At 40.8% G+C, this 19,781-nt stretch overlaps 1 protein-coding gene across 7 annotated transcripts in view; it reads right to left on the reverse strand.

Annotated features, from left to right (window-relative positions):
* Window positions 1–19,781, reverse strand: part of ARHGEF28 (Rho guanine nucleotide exchange factor 28) — a 346,823-nt gene that overhangs the window by 63,915 nt on the left and 263,127 nt on the right. For all 7 annotated transcript variants that reach the window (XM_055554799.1, XM_055554792.1, XM_055554797.1 and 4 more), the window contains exons 17-24: window positions 17,588–17,643; window positions 16,467–16,515; window positions 13,902–14,046; window positions 13,698–13,825; window positions 12,355–12,495; window positions 9,017–9,264; window positions 1,617–1,739; window positions 328–445 (exon numbers count right to left, since the gene is read on the reverse strand). In XM_055554799.1, coding sequence (XP_055410774.1) covers window positions 328–445; window positions 1,617–1,739; window positions 9,017–9,264; window positions 12,355–12,495; window positions 13,698–13,825; window positions 13,902–14,046; window positions 16,467–16,515; window positions 17,588–17,643 — 1,008 coding nt within the window. The remainder of the gene's footprint in view (window positions 1–327; window positions 446–1,616; window positions 1,740–9,016; window positions 9,265–12,354; window positions 12,496–13,697; window positions 13,826–13,901; window positions 14,047–16,466; window positions 16,516–17,587; window positions 17,644–19,781) is intronic.

Genomic DNA, 19,781 nt, shown 5'->3' on the forward strand with positions numbered 1-19,781 from the left:
AATCACTGCTGGGAGGATAATAGGAAGATGAAGAAGAAGAGGTATTAAGGTTCAGATATGGGGGAAATAAGAGATGGGAAAGGCAGCGTCAGAGTATGAGGAAGCCTACTTGCTTTGGGCTGCTTGGAGGCATTCAGACTATTGGCCAAGTCACATTATGAAAGAGAACTTTTCAAACTGGATCCAAATCCTAAGGCTTTACAGTTTTTCTATAATGAACAATCTTTATGAATCAGATGCCACAAACATTTGTAGCTGTTTACAACACCTCAGCTATGTTTAAACCTAACGAAAGAGGCAAATGTTGACCCCAGAAGTATCACTCACCCTTTGTGTACTGCAATATCCTTTCCACCAAGACAGGGTATTTTGTGATGCGCTGAGTGACCAGCAGAATGCATTCTGGAATTCCTCGGCGTCGAGCCAGAAGGTTACTATTTCGGAGCTTAAAATATATATGCATATATATTTTAATATACACAAACACTACCTGTATTTTCTTTTTAGATAGGAATTTAACAATACAAAGAATCTGCAATGGTATCATTCTATTCAGACATAACATACATGATCATTAATTGAAACAACATTATTTTCATTAAATTGTATACTTTGAAATTAATATCAACAACCCAAATCTCCAAGATTAATAAGTTTCAAGTTACTCTGATATAGTTAATTCCAAAATGAGCAAGTTTTAATACATATAAGTGCTAAGATTCATGAATAGCAAAAGTTTTGAAAAGCAGTCAGAAATCAGTTATATTTTGAACAGGAGTTTGCAATTAACTATTTGTTTTCCCAACAGGTTTTCCTCTACGTATGTTGTTCTTTATAATAGTCCTTAAAGTTTCCTCTAATCAGGGCAACTTTTTTCTAAAAACCTCAGTCTTCTTTTCAAGTTCTTAATACCCATGTATTTTTTTAAAAAAGAGAATCTGGAGGCATTCCTAAAAAGGTAGATAAAAAAATTAGAGTCTGTGAAACTCTAAGGGACAAATTCCTTCACTAAGTTGGACATCAAAAAATGGGATGGGGCATTCAATTTAAAGGTGATTTAAAAGACATAAGCCCTGCATACAATATCTAAACCTTGGTCAGATCCTAATTTAAGCAATCCAATTTTATGAGATAATCAGGGAATTTTGAACACTGGCCAACTCTTTAAAGATATTAAAGAATTATTGTTTATTTAAGTGCAATAACGCCACTGTAATTTTTAAAATATATATTGTTCAGAGATACAAGTTATATATGAAATGAGGTGCGTCACAGATTTGCTTGCAATTAATCCAGTGGGGCTGAAGTGGATTCTTTATCTTTACTGTGACTCTTCTGACTTATTACTTGTCACAGCATGAAGCAGCTGCATAAGATACGACAAAGGTGCTCCGAAGTATGGAGAACATGTCTTCACAAATATAAATACAAAAGTAAATGATTTGGGAGAAATATTTTACTAACACAGAAAAAGCAGTCTTCTATCTTTGCCACACACATATCACTTCCTTCTTCCCTGAAAAACAGTATCTAGATGTGAACCTTGCTTAGATCATGTGAAAAACAAGCATGAACTTTACATTGGCTTACCATTGTAAGAGTTTTAAAATACTTGCCTTAATAAAATTCTGAAACTTTTTATTCTGCTGGAGTTCTTTAAAGAGGCTAACAGCCTCTTTGTGATGGCTACAGAATTCCCCATATATTTTCTTCATTTTATTTGCATTTTCTTCTGAAAACTGAGAAAAATAACATTTCAATGATGGTTTGAAAATTTAGTCAGTTCTAAGTGGCTCAGAGGATAAAGTGTCTGCCTGCAATGCGGGAGACCCGGGTTCCATCCCTGGGTCGGGAAGATCCTCTGGAGTACTCTTGCCTGGAAAATCCCATGGACGGAGGATCCTGGTAGGCTACAGTCCATGGGGAGTCGGACACAACTGAGCAACTTCACTTTCACCTTTTAAACACTAAAAAGAACATGCAATTTTCATATAGTTCAATGCATTCTTTGCAAATAAAGAATAAATTCCTGGGATTTCTGACCATAATCAGTTCTCTTCCACAGATACCTTTTAAAGAAAGAGTAAGTAATCAATAGGTAAGAGGAAGACATCAACATAATATGATTATATGATATTGAACTAACTCAATTATCAATAGCCAAATGAAAAACATTTGCTATCTTATATGTTCTGTGTGTTTACACAACTTTATAATTTCGATTTGCAGTTTTAATACTTTTATAGATTGAAGGAAGGGTATGGGGCATATTCAGGGATCCTCAGGAAAACTGACATTTACATTGGCTAACTGACCACGTCCACAGACTCAGTGCTCAGTTAGGGACTTGATTTGTCATCACAAATGGATCAAGAGGCAGGTTATTATTAACCAAGATGACAGAGAAAGATGAGTAACCAGAAGGCCAATTTATTAACTGATGGTCACAAGTAGAAACAGGGACTGAGGATTTCAAAAACCTGTATATTGTCACCCTGCTTATTTAACTTATATGCAGAGTACATCATGAGAAATGCTGGGCTGGAAGAAGCACAAGCTGGAATCAAGACTGCCGGGAGAAATATCAATAACCTCAGATATGCAGATGACACCACCCTGATGGCAGAAAGTGAAGAGGAACTAAAAAGCCTCTTGATGAAAGTGAAAGTGGAGAGTGAAAAAGTTGGCTCAAAGCTCAACATTCAGAAAATGAAGATCATGGCATCTGGTCCCATCACTTCATGGGAAATAGATGGGCAACAGTGGAAACAGTGTCAGACTTTATTTTTGGGGGGCTCCAAAATCACTGCAGATGATGATTGCAGCCATGAAATTTTTTAAAAGACGCTTACTCCTTGGAAGGAAAGTTATGACCAACCTAGATAGCATATTGAAGAGCAGAGACATTACTTTGCCAACAAAGGTCCGTCTAGTCAAGGCTATGATTTTTCCTGTGGTCATGTATGGATGTGAGAGTTGGACTGTGAAGAAAGCTGAGCACCGAAGAATTGATGCTTTTGAACTGTGTTGTTGGAGAAGACTCTTGAGAGTCCCTTGGACTGCAAGGAGATCCAACCAGTCCATTCTAAAGGAGATCAATCCTGGGTGTTCATTGGAGGGACTGATGCTAAAGCTGGAACTCCAGTAATTTGGCCACCTCATGTGAAGAGTTGACTTATTGGAAAAGAACCTGATGCTGGGAGGAATTGGGGGCAGGAAGAGAAGGGGATGACAAGGAAGTCCCCTTCTCAAGGAAGTTCTCAAGGAAGGAAGAGAAGGATAAGATGGCTGGATGGCATCACCGACTCAATGGACATGAGTTTAAGTAAACTCCAGGAATTGGTGATGGACAGGGAGGCCTGGTGTGCTGCGATTCATGGGGTTGCAAAGAGTCAGACATGACTGAGCGACTGAACTGAACTGAACCTGTAGAAAAATCTCTGTTGAAAAATCTACAAAGAAACCCACTTAGAATCATAAGCTGGTATGCAGAGAATCTGCTGAATAATGTGAATGCCAGTCTTTCAGACTCTGATGACCCCACACATACACATCCATGTTGAAGATCACTGCAACAGAAACCAAAATACAGCTACACCCCTTTAGAAAGTTCATCACTATTTCTGGACTTTTCAACTTTGCTCACAGTTTTATCTGTTTGAGGCAAATACATCTCAGGAAATAATTCTTAAACCACCAACAAGAATACACAGGTACAAATCTAACAAAACATACAGAGACCTTGTGTGCTAAAAACTACACAATGCTGACGAAAGAAATCAAAGAAGATTTAAACAAATACACCACATCCATAGATTAGAAGATTCAACACACTAAAAATGTCACTTCTCCTCAAAAGGTTTAATGCAATTCTTAATAAACCTAGTAAGTTTTTAGAGATCTAGACAAGATTATTCTAGAATTTATACCAAAGATAAAGGAACCAAAATAGCTCAAAATAATCTTGAAAAATAATAAAGTGAAAGAGCTGTCTACTCAATATCAAGATTTATTATAGAACTTATTATTAGATATATTATTACATAACAAGATTTACCGTATACGGTCATAACTATCACTATGGAATGATACACACACATCAACGGAACAAAATAGGAACCCAAAACACCCAACAGATTTTGACAGAAAGCAAAGCAATTTATTGGAAGATGAACAGCCCTGTTCAACAGACAATATTAGAGCAGCTGAACATCCACAGATGAAAATAAAAAAGAATCTTGACCAAAGTCTTGTATTTTATACAAAAATTAACTCCAAATGGATCACAGACTTAAATGTAAAAACATAAACCTGTAAAACTTAAAAATGTAAAACTAGAAAAAGAAACATAGGAGAAAATCTTTGGAATCTCATGCTAGATAAAGGGTTCTTAGACTTGAAACCAAGAGCCTGAAACCAAAATTACAGAAGTTACAGATTTAGAGAAAATAATCACAAACTACCTATCTGCCTGAAGGTTAGTCTCTGGAATAGATAAAAAATAACAATATTCAACAGTAAGAAAACAATCTAAGTAGAAAATGGGCAAAAGACAAGGACAGACATTTCACCAGAGAGGACATGCACATATACGCAAGTAAGCACGTGACAGACGTCCAACATCATAAGCCACTGGGGAAATGTGATTTAAACCACAATGAGACACTACTACACACCGCTCAGAAGAGTTAAATAAAAAATAGTGATGATTCTAAATGCTGGTGAGGGCGTGGAGAAACATTGTTGATAGGAATGTAAAATGTTACATCCACTCTGAGAAACAGTTGGCAGTTTCTTATAAAATTAAACACGCAACTACCAACCATACAACCCACAAACTGTACTCGCAGGCACTGATCCCAGAGAAATGATACTTTAAATATGCATACAAATCTGCATGTGACTGCTCATGTGCTCACGTGTGCATGGATTCCCAGAAGGTTCAGTGGTAAAGAATCCTCTGGCCAATGCAGGAGACGTGGGTTCAATCCCTGGATCAAGAAGATCCTCTGGAGGAGGAAATGGCAAGCCACTCCAGTATTCTTGCCTGGGAAATCCCATGGACAGAGGAGCCTGGTGGGCTACAGTCCCCGGGGTCACAAAGAGTTGGACACGATTGAGCGACTGAGCACACCAGCAATAACCAGGTGCTCCTGCTAAGTGAATTAAACAAACCGTGGCATATCCACACGACAGCATACAACTGACACACACAGCCATCTGAATGATGGAGAGAACTGTGCTGAGTGAAAAACAGTCAATCCAAGAGGGACATACAGTGTATATAATCTGTACAACATATATATGACATATATGTCATGATTGAAATGACAGAACAGATTAGTGATGGCCAGCAGTTGGAGACAGGAGAGAAGCAGGTGTGGCTGTGAAGTGGCAGAGGAGGAATCTTCATGATGACAGCAACGTTCTGTAATTTTGTTGTATCTCTATCAGCACCTCAGCCGATACGTAATGAGATTATTATTGGTGGGAAATAATTTTAAAATGCCAAACCCCGGACCCAGTGCTATCAAACAACACTCTAGGTAGGGGGTGGGTACATAGGATATCTCATTCTTAAGCTTTAAGAGGCATCTATGTACCTGAAATTGGAAAACCATTGCTATATACCCACCATGCTCCACATGTACAGAATTCCTCACCAACACAAGTTCCCACTGACTAAATTACCATCACATTCCAGTCAGCCTCCTGAGGTCTGGAGTCTAAGACTGGAATGTGGGATTTCCCCAGACCCGCTCACACGCCCTTCAGCAGCTCGCTCGCCCTCTGTTCCCACAGAACCACTCCCACAGCCGCTGGCTGAGGACTTTGTTACTATATTGTTCAGGAAACAATTTTATTTACACAGTATTGGAAGGAAGCCTGCCACACCGACTAAGCGTGTCCACGAACAGGAACACAAAAGCAGACTTAATCCTTTCTCTGAATACCAAGAATTTCCCCCCAGTTGGAGAAGTGTGTGCTTTATCCCAAAGACTGCCAGGCTTTACCCTGTGCTAACAGTCAGCTTCCCAAAACTTGTCCTCAATTTCCACAGAAATTAAATTAAAAACTGGTAGAAATGTGAAACTTTTGTCAACTATGAAAGCGATGAAAGAACAAAAAACTATTTTAAGTGATTAGAATTAAAAGTCATGATTGTATCAAGGGAAGAAAGATAGATGGAAATACTTTCAAATGATAAAATAATTTTGCACTTCATTTTTGGAAGCCCTCAGATTCAAGTTCACAAAGACACAATTAGACATTTTAATTCAAACTGTCTTGCAAAGTACTTTATTGTCTCTTAACCTGGCACTGTATATGTTTGGGGTGAATTATGAAGATAGAACAGGTCGAGGACTTTAAAGATAAGATGCAAAACATTCAGCACTTTGATTAGGAACTTAACACTAGTGTGGATTTTTACACAGAGACATGAGGGAAAAGATCTGGGGCAATTGTCAGGATTATTTTTTCTTTTTGTGTATTACAAATATTTGTATTTAAGTATATTTAAATGTTTAGTCTATAGACCAACAACTAAACTCCTTTGGTGTCTGTGACAGGGCGAAACTGATATAAAATTAATATTCTGAATGTGACATTTTGGCATCTACTTAGAGAAAGCCAAACTAAAGTAACTAGTGAGAGATATCCATGCCTTTCCTCAAAAAGCCTTAAGCAACTACAAAATATAGTCCAGGAGTGAATACCTGGTGTGTTTGCGGTGGTGGTTTAGTTGCTAAATTGTATCCGACTCTTGCAACCCCATGGGCCGTAGCCTGCCAGGCTCCTCTGTCCATGGGATTGTCCAGGCAAGAATACCGGAATGGGCTGCCATTTCCTTCTCCAGGGGATCTTCCCGACCCAGGAATCGAACCCGGGTCTCCTGCATTGCAGGCCCATTCATTCAATAAAAATTTATAGTACCCAGCACTGTTCTAGGTATTGAAATAGAATAGTAACCAAACACATGAGACTCCCTACCTTACTGGGACTTAAAGACTAGTGATGGTAGCAAGCTTGCCCAGCATGTTCCCATGGTATCTCAAAATAACATATTCTTAACTCAAATCCCAACTATGCCATTTAACAAGATGTGTGAACTTGGGAAAGTCATTACTTCTCCATACTTCAGTTTTAGGGAAAATAATATTTACCTCATTGTATACTGAAGATTTGGAGAAGGCAATGGCAACCCACTCCAGTACTCTTGCCTGGAAAATCCCATGGATGGAGGAGCCTGGTAGGCTGCAGTCCATGGGGTGAGGTAATATAATGGAAGTACGTTAAAAGTCCCAGCCATCTTAAGGCTGCTGGATGCATGTTATTTAACTTCTGCATTAGCATGTTCTGGGGCTTCCCCAGTGGCTCGGCGGTAAAGAATCTACCTGCAATGCAGGAGGCAGAGGAGATGCGGGTTTGATCCCTGGGTCAAAAAGGTTCCCTGGAGGAGGAAATGGCAACCCACTCCAGTATTCTTGCCTGGAAAATTCCACGGACAGAGGAGCCTGGCAGGCTACAGTCCATAGGGTCACAAAGAGTTAGATACGACTGAGAACGCATGCACACATTAGCATGTTTTAAATGGACAGCTTCTTTCAGAGAGATCGGGGGCCAATACAAATTGCCAACAATACATTGTTTTTTTATAGATGAGTGGCACAGCCTATTCTCATTGATGCCTCAAACATCCCAAGCACCTAAAAAGTGCCTCCTTCTAATGAAACTTGCTTATCTCTCAGGCATGAACTCCAGGGCTCTCGTGATAAGATCTGTCTCACTCCTAAAATTAGGCAGTGCTTATTTTGCAAATACTGATGAGACCATCAAGGGCCAATGAGAGACGCATGTTTTTAGACAGCCCATCACATCAAGAAAAGGGAACCCTCTTACACTGTTGGTGGGAATGCAAACTAGTACAGCCACTATGGAAAACAGTGTGGAGATTCCTTAAAAAACTGGAAATAGAACTGCGTTATGATCCAGCAATCCCACTGCTGGGCATACACACCAAGGAAACCACAATTGAAAGAGACACGTGTACCCCAATGTTCATTGCAGCACTATTTATAATAGCCAGGACATGGAAGCAACCTAGATGTCCATCAGCAGATGAATGGATAAGAAAGCTGTGGTACATATACACAATGGAGTATTATTCAGCCATTAAAAAGAATACATTTGAATCAATTCTAATGAGGTGGATGAAACTGGAGCCTATTATACAGAGTGAAGTAAGCCAGAAAGAAAAACACCAATACAATATACTAACGCATATATAAGAAATTTAGAAAGATGGTAACAATAACCCTGTATGCAAGACAGCAAAAGAGACACAGATATATAGAACAGTCTTTTGGACTCTGTGGGAGAGGGACAGGGTGGGATGATTTGGGAGAATGGCATTGAAACATGTATAATATCATATATGAAACAAATCGCTAGTCCAGGTTTGATGCATGAGACAGGATGCTCGGGGCTGGTTCACTGAGACGACCCAGAGGGATGGTATGGTGGGGAGGTGGGAGGGGGCTTCAGGATGGGGAACACATGTACACCCGTGGTGGATTCATGTTGATGTATGGCAAAACCAATACAATATTGTAACCTCCAATTAAAATAAATAAATACAATACAATAAATAAACAAAATAAATATAATAAATACAATTCAAATAAACCAATACAATAGTAACCTCAAATTAAAATAAATAAATTTATATTAAAAAAAAAAGAAGTGAATTTTCATAAGTAATTCATTTGTGGCTGCGCCTCCTGCTGGAGACAGTGATAGACAGATGGATGAGCCAGGCATCCTGCAACACAGAAGAGCCATTCACTGGCTGTTAAAAGCTTTCAGATATCGGTCTCACATACCAGCATCAAACAAAAGAAAACCAACTGTCAATAATCATAATGAAATCAATTTCAGTTCCCTGCAGGTTTTGAACACTAGAGAGCCTGTACCTTTAGGCTTTGAGATTTTAAGACTTTCAAACCTTTCTCACCTGTTGTACTAGAATATCTCCAATTCGGCTGATGATGAAATTCCTGTCATTGCCAACACAGGATTCCTGCCTTCGCTCCTTCATACTACAGAAGAAATGCTTGTGGATTTCAAGTAACTCGTCCAGACAGGGGAAGATTTTGTCCACAGTGCTGTGGTCCAGCTGCAGCTCCTCTTTCATCCCCTTCCTGAAGATCTCAGACATGATGAACAGGGTCTGGATGTGATGCAGTTCTGTCTGCATTAGCTCTGGAACAGGTGAGCAGAAACAAGCTTTAAAACAAGTATCCCTGGAGGTTAACTAGATTTACTGTGCTGATCGTTTTGCAATATATATACAAATACCATTAAGTTGTCGTGAAACTAACATAATGTCATATGTCAGTCAGACCTCAGTTTTTTTCAAAAGTATCCCTATTGACCTAAATTTATAGCTAAACACTATATGTTATACAAATAAAAGAGCAAAGGTTTAATAATAACAATACTCTTCTACTATTAAATCAGCACGGACTAAATCTTTAATGTAAGCTCAAAATTATTCTCTTCTTCCCAGATATTATAAGAGGATATGTAAAAGTTAAGTCCAATACATACAGAATCCAATGTATCAAACTTTCATAATATAACCAGCTAACATCTTTAGGTACCTTCAGTTGGGAACCAGGTTTTATTTTGTCCTGAATACTCCATAAAATATAACTTAGTTTACCTCTTTTCTTTTTTTTTTTTTTTTTGCATTGAGCAGGAGCAAAATTTGAAAAGACCCTGATGCTGGGAAAGATTGAAGGAGGGAGGAGAAGGGGACGACAGAGGATGAGATGGTTGGATGGCATCACTGACTCAATGGTCATAAGTTTGAGTAAATTCCAAGAGCTGGTGATGGACAGGGAGGCCTGGTGTGCTGCAGTCCATGAGGTCGCAAAGAGTTGGACACAACTGAGTGACTGAACTGAACTGAACTGAGCAGCACAATTAGCTTGGTGAATTACATTGAATTAAATACAATAAAGTTCCTCAATGCATACAACAGTAGGTCCTTTCCATTACTGGATCTGTCTCCAAAGTTCTACTTTCTCCAAGAGAAGCCAATGTGTTATGATCAAGGGACATCATCAAGAAAGTGAAAACAACAATCCACGTAACAGGAGAAAATATTTGCAAATCATGTATTTGATAAGGGACCCGAGTCCAGAATTTATAAAGAACTCTTATAACTCAACAATAAAAAAACACAACAGTTCAAAATAGGCAAAAGATTTGAATAGATATTTCTCTAAAGAGATATACTAACAGCCAATGAGCAAATGAAAAGACAAGCAACATCATTAGCCATCAAGGAAACACAAATCAAAACTACCATGAGACACCACATTACATATACTACAATAATTGTGATTTAAAGGATGAACAATAAAGAAGCCTTGGTAAGCATATGGAGAATCAAAACCCTCATACATCACTGGGGTGAATGTAAAATGTTATCACTGCTTTGGAAAACAGTTCTTCAAAAGGCTCAACATAAAGTTACCATGTGACCCCCAAATTGGAAACAACCCAAAACGACCCTCGAGTCATGATCGGAAGAACAAAGTGTGGTATATCTGTACAATGAACTATCACTCAACCACAAAAAGGAGCAGAGTGCTGAATTATACTATAGCATGGATGGACCTTGAAAACAGTGTGCTAAGTGAAAGCAGCCAGGCCCCAAACCTAAATATTGTATAATATACACCATACGTCCAGAACAGACAAATTCACAGGGACAGAAAATAATGAGTGGTTTCCAGGTGCTGGTGGGAGGGGGCCCAGGGGAATGGCTGCTACTGGGCACAGGTCTCTTTCTGGAGTATGGACCTGCTCTGGAATTAGACAGTGGCGGATGGTTGCACAACTTTATAAATATACTAAAATGTTACAAATATACTAGAATATAGATTTGTACACTGTAAAGGGATGAACTTTAGATCTCAATTTTTGTGATATATCAATTTTAAAAATACACCATGAGAGAAAACAATAATTCACCATTACTAAGAGCATCAGAAGTGTCGGTTCTAGACTAATGAGTATTTCCAAACCCACATACAGGTTTTAAAAAAGAATACAAAATATCAGCCATGGAGGGGAAACAAATCGAAATGTGGCTTTGTTTATTATTTTATCATAAACAAAACTCTCTACCCACAATTTATTATTATTATTGTATCCTACCACATTTTTAACACCTACTCTGTACTAAGTATCTACCATGTCACTTCATTTAATCCATTAATCCATTATGACCCCAAATATAAGAATGATTTTCTTATCTTTAAAAGCCAATGAAGAAAAGAGGGTAAACGATTTTCCCTGGAACATAAGACTTTCTGGCCCAAAGGCCCATGCTCTGAACCACACTACATTATAATTCACCCCAAATGGGTTAGACTATTTTTAATAATATATGAAATCAAGAAATAAAAGAAGAAAATTACAATATAACAAACTGCATGAGAAATACTAAAGGGGACAGCACCATCCTTTCCAAAGAAATTCCCTCCTATACAGCTCTAGACTGATTTCACAGCATGCATGCACATCGGCTCATCTGACCTGCATAACCACCTCACACAGGGGAGAAGGGGCCCTAGTCACCACCGGACTTTGTAGTGCTTTGCACACACAGGATTAGTGAAAACTAAGGGCTAGGCTCATATTTAAAGTTAAGGTGCCTTCTTGGAACCACTTTTCAGCATCTACTTTATACTTGAAAAATTTTTAAGCTTCATTTTTTCCTAACTACTCTATCATCTAACCTTCCCTAATTCAGACTGCCTTCACCCCAGATAGCAAGAAATCGTAAAACCTCCCACAACTGAACCCCACCCTCAGCACTGCCACCCACGATCACACGTGATGCCAGCCCAGGTGCTGTCAGTTCCACTGCATCTCGTGAGTGACCGTCCCTGGTGTGTGCAGGCAAACTACAAGGCCGTAAATGCAGCGGCCTTGACTACCCACCTTAAAAACGCGAACATTCTCTGTGATTCTTACAACAGAAGAGGCAAACAAGTAGAGACCAGGCCTAACTCAACTTGAAAAGGGTAGAAGAAATAAAATCTGCTTTGTACCAAGCATGTACAATGCCTCCTTTAAGCCTCACAACATTTTGATCCTGAGCCTCATTATCCCCATTTTACAAAAGGAAAAACTGAGTTTCAGGTGAGTTATTATTATATCTGAGACTAAGTGACTAGGAAATAGTAGAACCAGAATTTGAACTCCGGCTTGAATCCATGCTCTTTCCTCTGCACCACACTGCTGCAACCCAGAGACCATGATTATAATGCTTACCAAAAATGACATCCTGTCTTTGGATGACATCCTTCTCCTGCCGACTACAAAATGAAGGGTCCACCACCAGACTCCAAGATTCCGCTTCAAACTCCTGGGCATCACCGCTGAGGTCACTCCACAGAGATGAATCCACGACATCTAACATTCGTTAAGAAAAGAAAAGCTAAAGTGGGTGAACACGTGTAACACAAACAGACCTTCTCAAGTGCCTATGTTTATGGATTCATCGCCCTAAAGAAACCCGCTATGAACATAGAAACAACGAAGTCAAAATACTGTGATACAGAATTGAAACGACTGAAACCAAACTAGTGAAATGGTCCAGATTACTCATGAAAAGCAAAGCAGAATCAGGTATTAACAGCTGCTGTGTGTATACGCCAAAAAAAAAAAAAAAGATTCTTTCATTTGTTTGGCTTGTTCTATTTGAGTTTTATTTTTGGTCATCTGCAGAGTTCACACGTGCTCACACAGTCTTGAACTCACTGATTTCTTGGCCCCACGTTACTCTGCACTGTTCGCTCAACACTGAATCTTGTACGTGTCCACTTGGTTTGCTCTTCACTTGCCTTGCTATCCTCAATATAAACATGAAGCAGGGTACGAGGCTGTGAGTCACATGTAAGTACAGATTTTTCTGAGAGAATCTGACAACACACACATACCCCCTTCAGGAAAACTAAATTCTATTTGTCCGAACAGCACCCCTCAGAGAGAATCCAGCTCAGAAAAGTACAGACGTGATGCCAATGGACTTAAAATAAGCAGATGTATGGGGAAGAGCCTACCCCTTTCTCTCACCACTCCTCTCCCTTCATTTGGTTTTCCTCTGCCTGTTAATACAGCTTGGATACAGCAAGCAATTCCCCAGATTGTCCTGTCCACAAACATGTTTTTAAAAAATGCTTTTATTCCCCCAGAAGTAGGAGGCAACACAAGGGGATAAATATCTTAGAGATCCAGACAAGTCCAGTCTTAAGTAACTGAAATATATATATATATATATATTTTTTAAAGTATGATCCTATTCCAATTCATCAACAGCTGTAAAAAAATTTTAAAGAACATCTTTCTCTTCATGATGTTTATGACACATTCTTTGGAGAGTATGTCCCTTTAAAAAATACATCATGTTCCCTTGGCCACTATCTGGGAGTCTCTTCTGGAGCTCAGTGTTCATTGTTTTTATCAGAAGAACCTGCACCAAAGAGACACCATGAAACAGAATTCTCTTAAACAGGATAAAAGAAAAATGCTTCCATCTTATGTCCTTCGGAAAACATCCCTTTCAGCAAATGCTCACAGAAACCCATGTCAGCGCAAGGGCGTCTTCTCCTCACCTTCCGTTAAGAAGGAGTCCGTGGAGGGGGACGAGCCCATGGGCTGGAACAGCTCGTCAGAGTGAGACCTGCTTCTCCAGCTGCTGCCATCATTCTCAGACTCCAAGGATGCCCCCGGCCTCCTGAAGCTGGAGGGGCAGGGAGGACAGTCAGCCCGGGCTGCTACACTGAGACCGCAAGGCGTCACACCTCAGCGAGCCTTACCTTTCCAAGGCGGTGCCTGGGACACTTCTGGACAAGGGATGCACTTGCCCTGCCATCTCCTTCCTCCCGGTTGGCAACCCGATAGGCATGGAGGAGGAAGGATGCAAGGAGAGCCCAGGCGATGGGACGTCTCGAAACGAAGAATCTGGAAATCAGAATGGACACTTCATGATGTTTCCAAAGAGGGCAACGAGTAAAGGCTGTCACTTAAAAGCCAGAAAGCTGAACACTCCAATGGCGGCTTCTAACGCGTTGTAAGCCCAGCCTTGAAACCAGTTTCCTGGCCACATCCCAACACCTGCTGGAAATGTCCCTTCCAGCTCACACCCTCCTGGAACCAGGCTTCAGGCCTGCTTCAGCATCCCCACGTGGAGAAACTGGGGGCAGCTGGGATTCCACAAACAAACCAGAAGATGGAATGGGGAAACACTGGGGCAGCTTGCCCGTAAAATCCTGCTGCACTCCTCAGAGCCAGCTGGAAACAGAGACAAGGTGCTATTAGCACTGTTACGAGAACGCACACTGTGTATATAAACAAGCAGACACACACACACACACACACACACACACACACACAGAGCACGTCAACGGCTTGGAATGATGCTGGCGAGTCTGTTCTTTATGCTGTAAGAATGTCAGGCAGGTGAAACCTGCAAGCCAAGCGGGGATCTTCTCTCTCACTTACCAAAAAATGAAATGATGCTTCAGTACCTTTCTGGTCAGTTTAAAATGTGATGGGCATCTACACATTTGCATTTGATGTGTATTAAAAGTGACTCTCCGAAAATATTTCAATCCTGTATGATTGCTTAGCACACGCCTTTCTCAAGTAAAGGGGGACAAAGACTTATATAGAAACCTAAGACATTACAAAGGATTCTACACATGTATGATTTAATTTTATTCTCATGACTCCTAAGTCAAGAGAAGGAACAGGTGGTATTCTATCAAGTCTAAAATGCTTTTTAGTGATTTTCATGCTTCACCTTACGAATTTGAGGAGTGTCTTCCAGCTGAGGTCAAAGGGACTTCTGGTGAGGAAGCAGGGGTGTGACCAATGTCTGAAGAAGCAGGGGCGTGACCAATGCCACACTTGCCTGCACTAGTTTTCCCGTGTGTAACATCACACGCAGCCACACGTTGCCATCAATTTGCATACTTCCCTAACAACCCTGATTCAGATGGCTTTTAAAACACGGATCACACTGTTGCAGCACTGAAGTGAAAAGTGACCACGAACGTAAAGTGCCCGCCACAGGGCAAGCTATGTAATATGTGAAGCAGAAGAAACTGTGACATCTCTCACGTCAAATCAAAGGATTTTCAAACGTAGGACGATGGTCTGTCTGGTTCTTGCATGCAATGTAAAGACTGTCAAAGGCTGACAATTACTTCAATTTCAACCATGTATAATTCAAGAAAAAACAGAATCACTGAGTTTAACCACATGCAAACAAAACACAGGTATACCCTGAAATTTCACTGTCATTCTAATGGAGCTGATGCAATCACAGCCTCAGGCTGGCTACTAAAAGGTACGAGGTTGCTCTGATAATGAATAACAGACTGATAAGAATCTATAGATTCTCAACTTGAGGACTTTATCCTTATCTTGTGATTCTTACGAAGCATGTCTTATGTATTGGTCAAGATAAATATGTGCTGTTGCTAGGAAAACATAAAATTATGTACATTTAATGTAGTGTTCGGGCTTCCCTGGTAGCTCAGCTGGGAAAGAATCCACCTGCAAGGCAGGAGGCCCCGGTTCAATTTCTGGGTTGGGAAGATCCACTGGAAAAGAGATAGGCTACCTACTCCAGTTTTCTTGGGCTTCCCTGGTGGCTCAGCTGATAGAGAATCTGCCTGCAATGTGGGAGACCTGGGTTCAATCCCTGGGTTGGGAAGATACCCTGGAGAAGGGAATGGCTACCCACTCCAATATTCTGGCTTGGAGAATTCCATGGACATGGGGTTGCAAAGAGTCAGACGCAACTAAGCAACCTTCACTTCAATATGGTGTTTCTCTTTCCCCCCAAGAGGCTGTTATCAATAGTGCCCATTACACTAATGTGCATCTTAAAATTGAGGCAACATCATAATACGACCTCCATTCAGCCTTCCCTAATCTAAAAGATCATACAGCACATGTAGCACAAAGGCTACTAAGTTGCCAGAGCTTCTGCAATTCTTGCTTTCTTTGTCAAGAAAAATTATGCCAATTTTGCCCAGCATGAGGCTTCCCTGGTGGCTCAGAATAAAGAACCTACCTGCCAGTGCAGGAGACTCAAGTTCAATCCCTGGGTTGGGAAGATGCCCTGGAGAAGGAAATGGCAACCTACTCCAGTATTGTTGCCTGGAAAATCCCATGGACAGAGGATCCTAGCAGGCTACAGTCCATGGGGTCGCAGAGAGTCGAACACAACTTAGTGACTAAACAAGAACAACATGCCCAGCATATGCTATGAAAGGAGGAATAACTGGGCAAATCGGAGAACTGAAAGAGGCAGGGAATGTGTGGTATGTATGAAATGGAAAAAAGTTCTTGCCGGTTTTCATATCACTTACTTCCAAGGATGGTCTGTGGTTTGTTCTTATTATATTTCTCTTGGGATTTCTGTAAAGAACATTAGAAACACAAAAAGAAAGATCAAAGCACCACTCAACTACAAGAACATCCACAGTTAAACAGAACAGGCTTCTTATCTTTGCCATTTTCATGTTCTTTTATTTCAAACAAAGAGGAATTCAAAGCAAAAGACATAAAACGCAACCATGAGAAAAGTGTTATGACAATGAGATGTACACATTGTAAGGGAGGTGCGCCTCCAGAACAGGTCTCAGCAAGAGCCCGGCTTTGGTAAATGCCTGAGGGGACTGCAAATCTCCAGCTCCTGTTCCAACCCAGGCTCAGAGAGGAGTCACGGCATTGCTATCTCCTTCCTACTTGTTCTTTCTGTTCTGGGCTATTCCTCCCACCTACAGGACACGGCGACCTTGAGCACTAAAATGTTACCCTCGACTTTGTGACCTGACAAAACGTGTGTTTCAAATAACACAGGGTTGGAGACCGCACACTTCCCTCTGAAGGGGCCTCGTGCTCACTCACATGCACTTCTGGCCTGGGTTTCCAGTGGGAGACAAAGGACCGTGATGATAAACCCCTCCATCTGCTCAAGCCCACCCCCAGACACTGCGAACGTTCCTCAGTGTTTGGCCCAGCACACCTCAAGCGTGGTTTGGGGACCAGTAGCATCACCTGGGAACACGTCAGAAAGGCAAATTCTCAGAACCCCCACCCAGACCTCCTGCATCAGGAATTCTGGGAGAGGGGCCCAGAAATCTGTGTTTTAACAAGCCCTCCAGGTGACTCTGATGTTGGCTGGTATTTGAGAATGAGTGCTCTAAACTTCATTTCCATACTCACAAGGTTTGCAATGGTAAACCAAGTAGGTCCTGACAGAAAGTCTAACCCACCCATATCATGTAATAAAAACAGAACATTCCCTCTATTTCTACAAGTGCATAGTTAAGTGAATAAGTATACACTTTGAGCATGTGTTATCATTACAATGACCACTTTAAAAATAAATTGAGACAGTAATAGTAGATCTAAAAATATAAACAGATAACATTGAAGCAGCGAGCTACACACAAGCATGTAATATCCACACAGGCTGAGACGTTACCTTGGTACACGGAGGGGCAGCATCTTTACAGACTTTATGTACGTTTCCATTACAGTCTGGAACAAAAGGAGAAGAGAGAAAAGCGTCCATCTTACTTAAATTAATCTGCAAAGTGAAATGCATAAGGCTACATCATGCCTTTAAGGATCATTATAAAAGTAACAATCCTTGGAGATCAAGGAGATAAAACCAGTCAATCCTAAAGAAAATCAACCCTGAATATTCACTGGAAGGACTGATACTGAAGGTGAAGCTCCAATACTTTGGCCACCTGATATAAAAAGCCAACTCACTGGAAAAGACCCTGATCCTGGGAAAGACTGAGAGCAGGAGGAGAAGGGGGCGACAGAGGATGAGATGGTTGGATGGCATCACCGACTCAATGGACATGAGTTTGAGTGAGCTCCAGGAGATGGCAAAGGACAGGGAAGCCTGGTGTGCTGTAGTCCATGGGATCACAAAGAGTCAGACATGACTTAGTGACTGAACAACAACAATAAAAATAACACGTAAACATTAAAACTATTTAGAAAATTTAAAAAGGAAAGAAAAAATGTTTAAACCACATTCTTGTCCCACCACTGGAGCAGAACACACTGTTAATATTTTAATTTCCTTGGAGATACTTTCCCCCTTCTGCACAAGGTCTTACTGATTACGTCAGCTGAAACTACGCGTGACACACACTTCCGTTTCTGCCTGAGAACTCATGTAGTGCTCCACACCCTTTACTCATCAGGGACCTCTTACATCTGGCAACTGCCTGCTCACACACTGGGGGAAATGCCTATGAGGACGGAAAGAAAGGAAAACGCACTACAATGCTAGAAAAAAAATGTACTGTTGGGCTCTGAGAGAATTCCTACTAATTAGAGGAAACCAAATTAAAAGAGAACAGTTAGCAGCTTGCCTACGTTTTATTTCATGAAACAATGTGGCCTCACTTCACTGAAAGGCGGAAGGGAACACTTCTCCTGCCCACAGGCTAGGCTCAGAGACCTCCCTGCATGGGGACAACTTCCTGCCAGACTGATGTCTTCCTGCCCTCTCCCCCCTCCCACTCCACCTGGCCCACCAAGACGCCCTCATCCCATCCACCCGCACCCCTACACGCTGTGTATAGATGGAGGAGCCTGTGGTTTATCAGAAACTCCATGAGACAAATCCTTCTGGAAGGGGAGACATTCTCACTGAATTCCGTCTAAGCCACGCTGGACAGCAGCTGCAGCCCCATGAGAACTGAGCAGGACACTGAGCCCACACTCTTCCTCCCCCTGCAGGTCTTCCGGGGCATCTAGTCAACACCTCAGTGGCCAATGAGCAGAAGCCAGGCTATCCACGTACTGGCCCTGCAGGCAATCACTGAAATGGGATACTTCCTCCTCACCCCAGAACAAGAGAATGAGACAGGAAAAAGGAGAAGCTAGGAGAGACCACCAAACCAAGTTATACTGAAAATTCACAGCAAGAGGGAGCCACTGAATATTCCAAAATCCAGAAAAAAGAAGAAAAATGCAGGTATGTGCCCTCCCTGAGATACACAAAACAGACCAAAGGCCATATAGGGAATACAGGATTTGACCACAGGCCAACAGGATGAGAGGCAAACGGAGCTTTGTGGGACAAGAAAGCTCTTCAAGGAAGAAAAAGAGCAAGAGTGGGAACTTAAGCTAAATTGAGAAGAATCGATATGACAAAGTATCAAAGCAGTACTATGAAATTAAACTTGAAAGATTCTCTCCAGAACGTGGAGAAAATGCAGCATATAATTATCAAACAAAAGATGTCATACAAAGATGCCAGATAACAGATCACATTTCTCCAAGGAAGAAATCAAAAAGATGAGACCAGAAGTGACATCTGACAGCTACAACTGACAAAAACTTTTATAAGGCTTAAAAAGAACCCAAAAAAGGCAAATAAAAAAGTCTTACTGTTTTCTAGGAAAAAACCATTAAATGGCACCTATTCTAATAGACACATTCTGACAATATCTGTATGATTAAAAAATTAAAAGTCCTCTTAAAAAAGTTAAAAGTTCTCAGTATAATACTAACTGCCTAGATATAAGGGACCAGTATTGGTAAATCTGCAGAGGAAAAGGTTTGGTTGAAGAATTTATTTAGCCAGATAAAACTGGCTACTGTGTGAAACAAAGATATAACCTTAGATACACGAGATTTCAGAAAACAGG

Source organism: Bubalus kerabau, chromosome 18 (genome assembly GCF_029407905.1).
Source record: "Bubalus kerabau isolate K-KA32 ecotype Philippines breed swamp buffalo chromosome 18, PCC_UOA_SB_1v2, whole genome shotgun sequence".
Classification (NCBI taxonomy): Eukaryota; Metazoa; Chordata; class Mammalia; order Artiodactyla; family Bovidae; genus Bubalus; species Bubalus kerabau.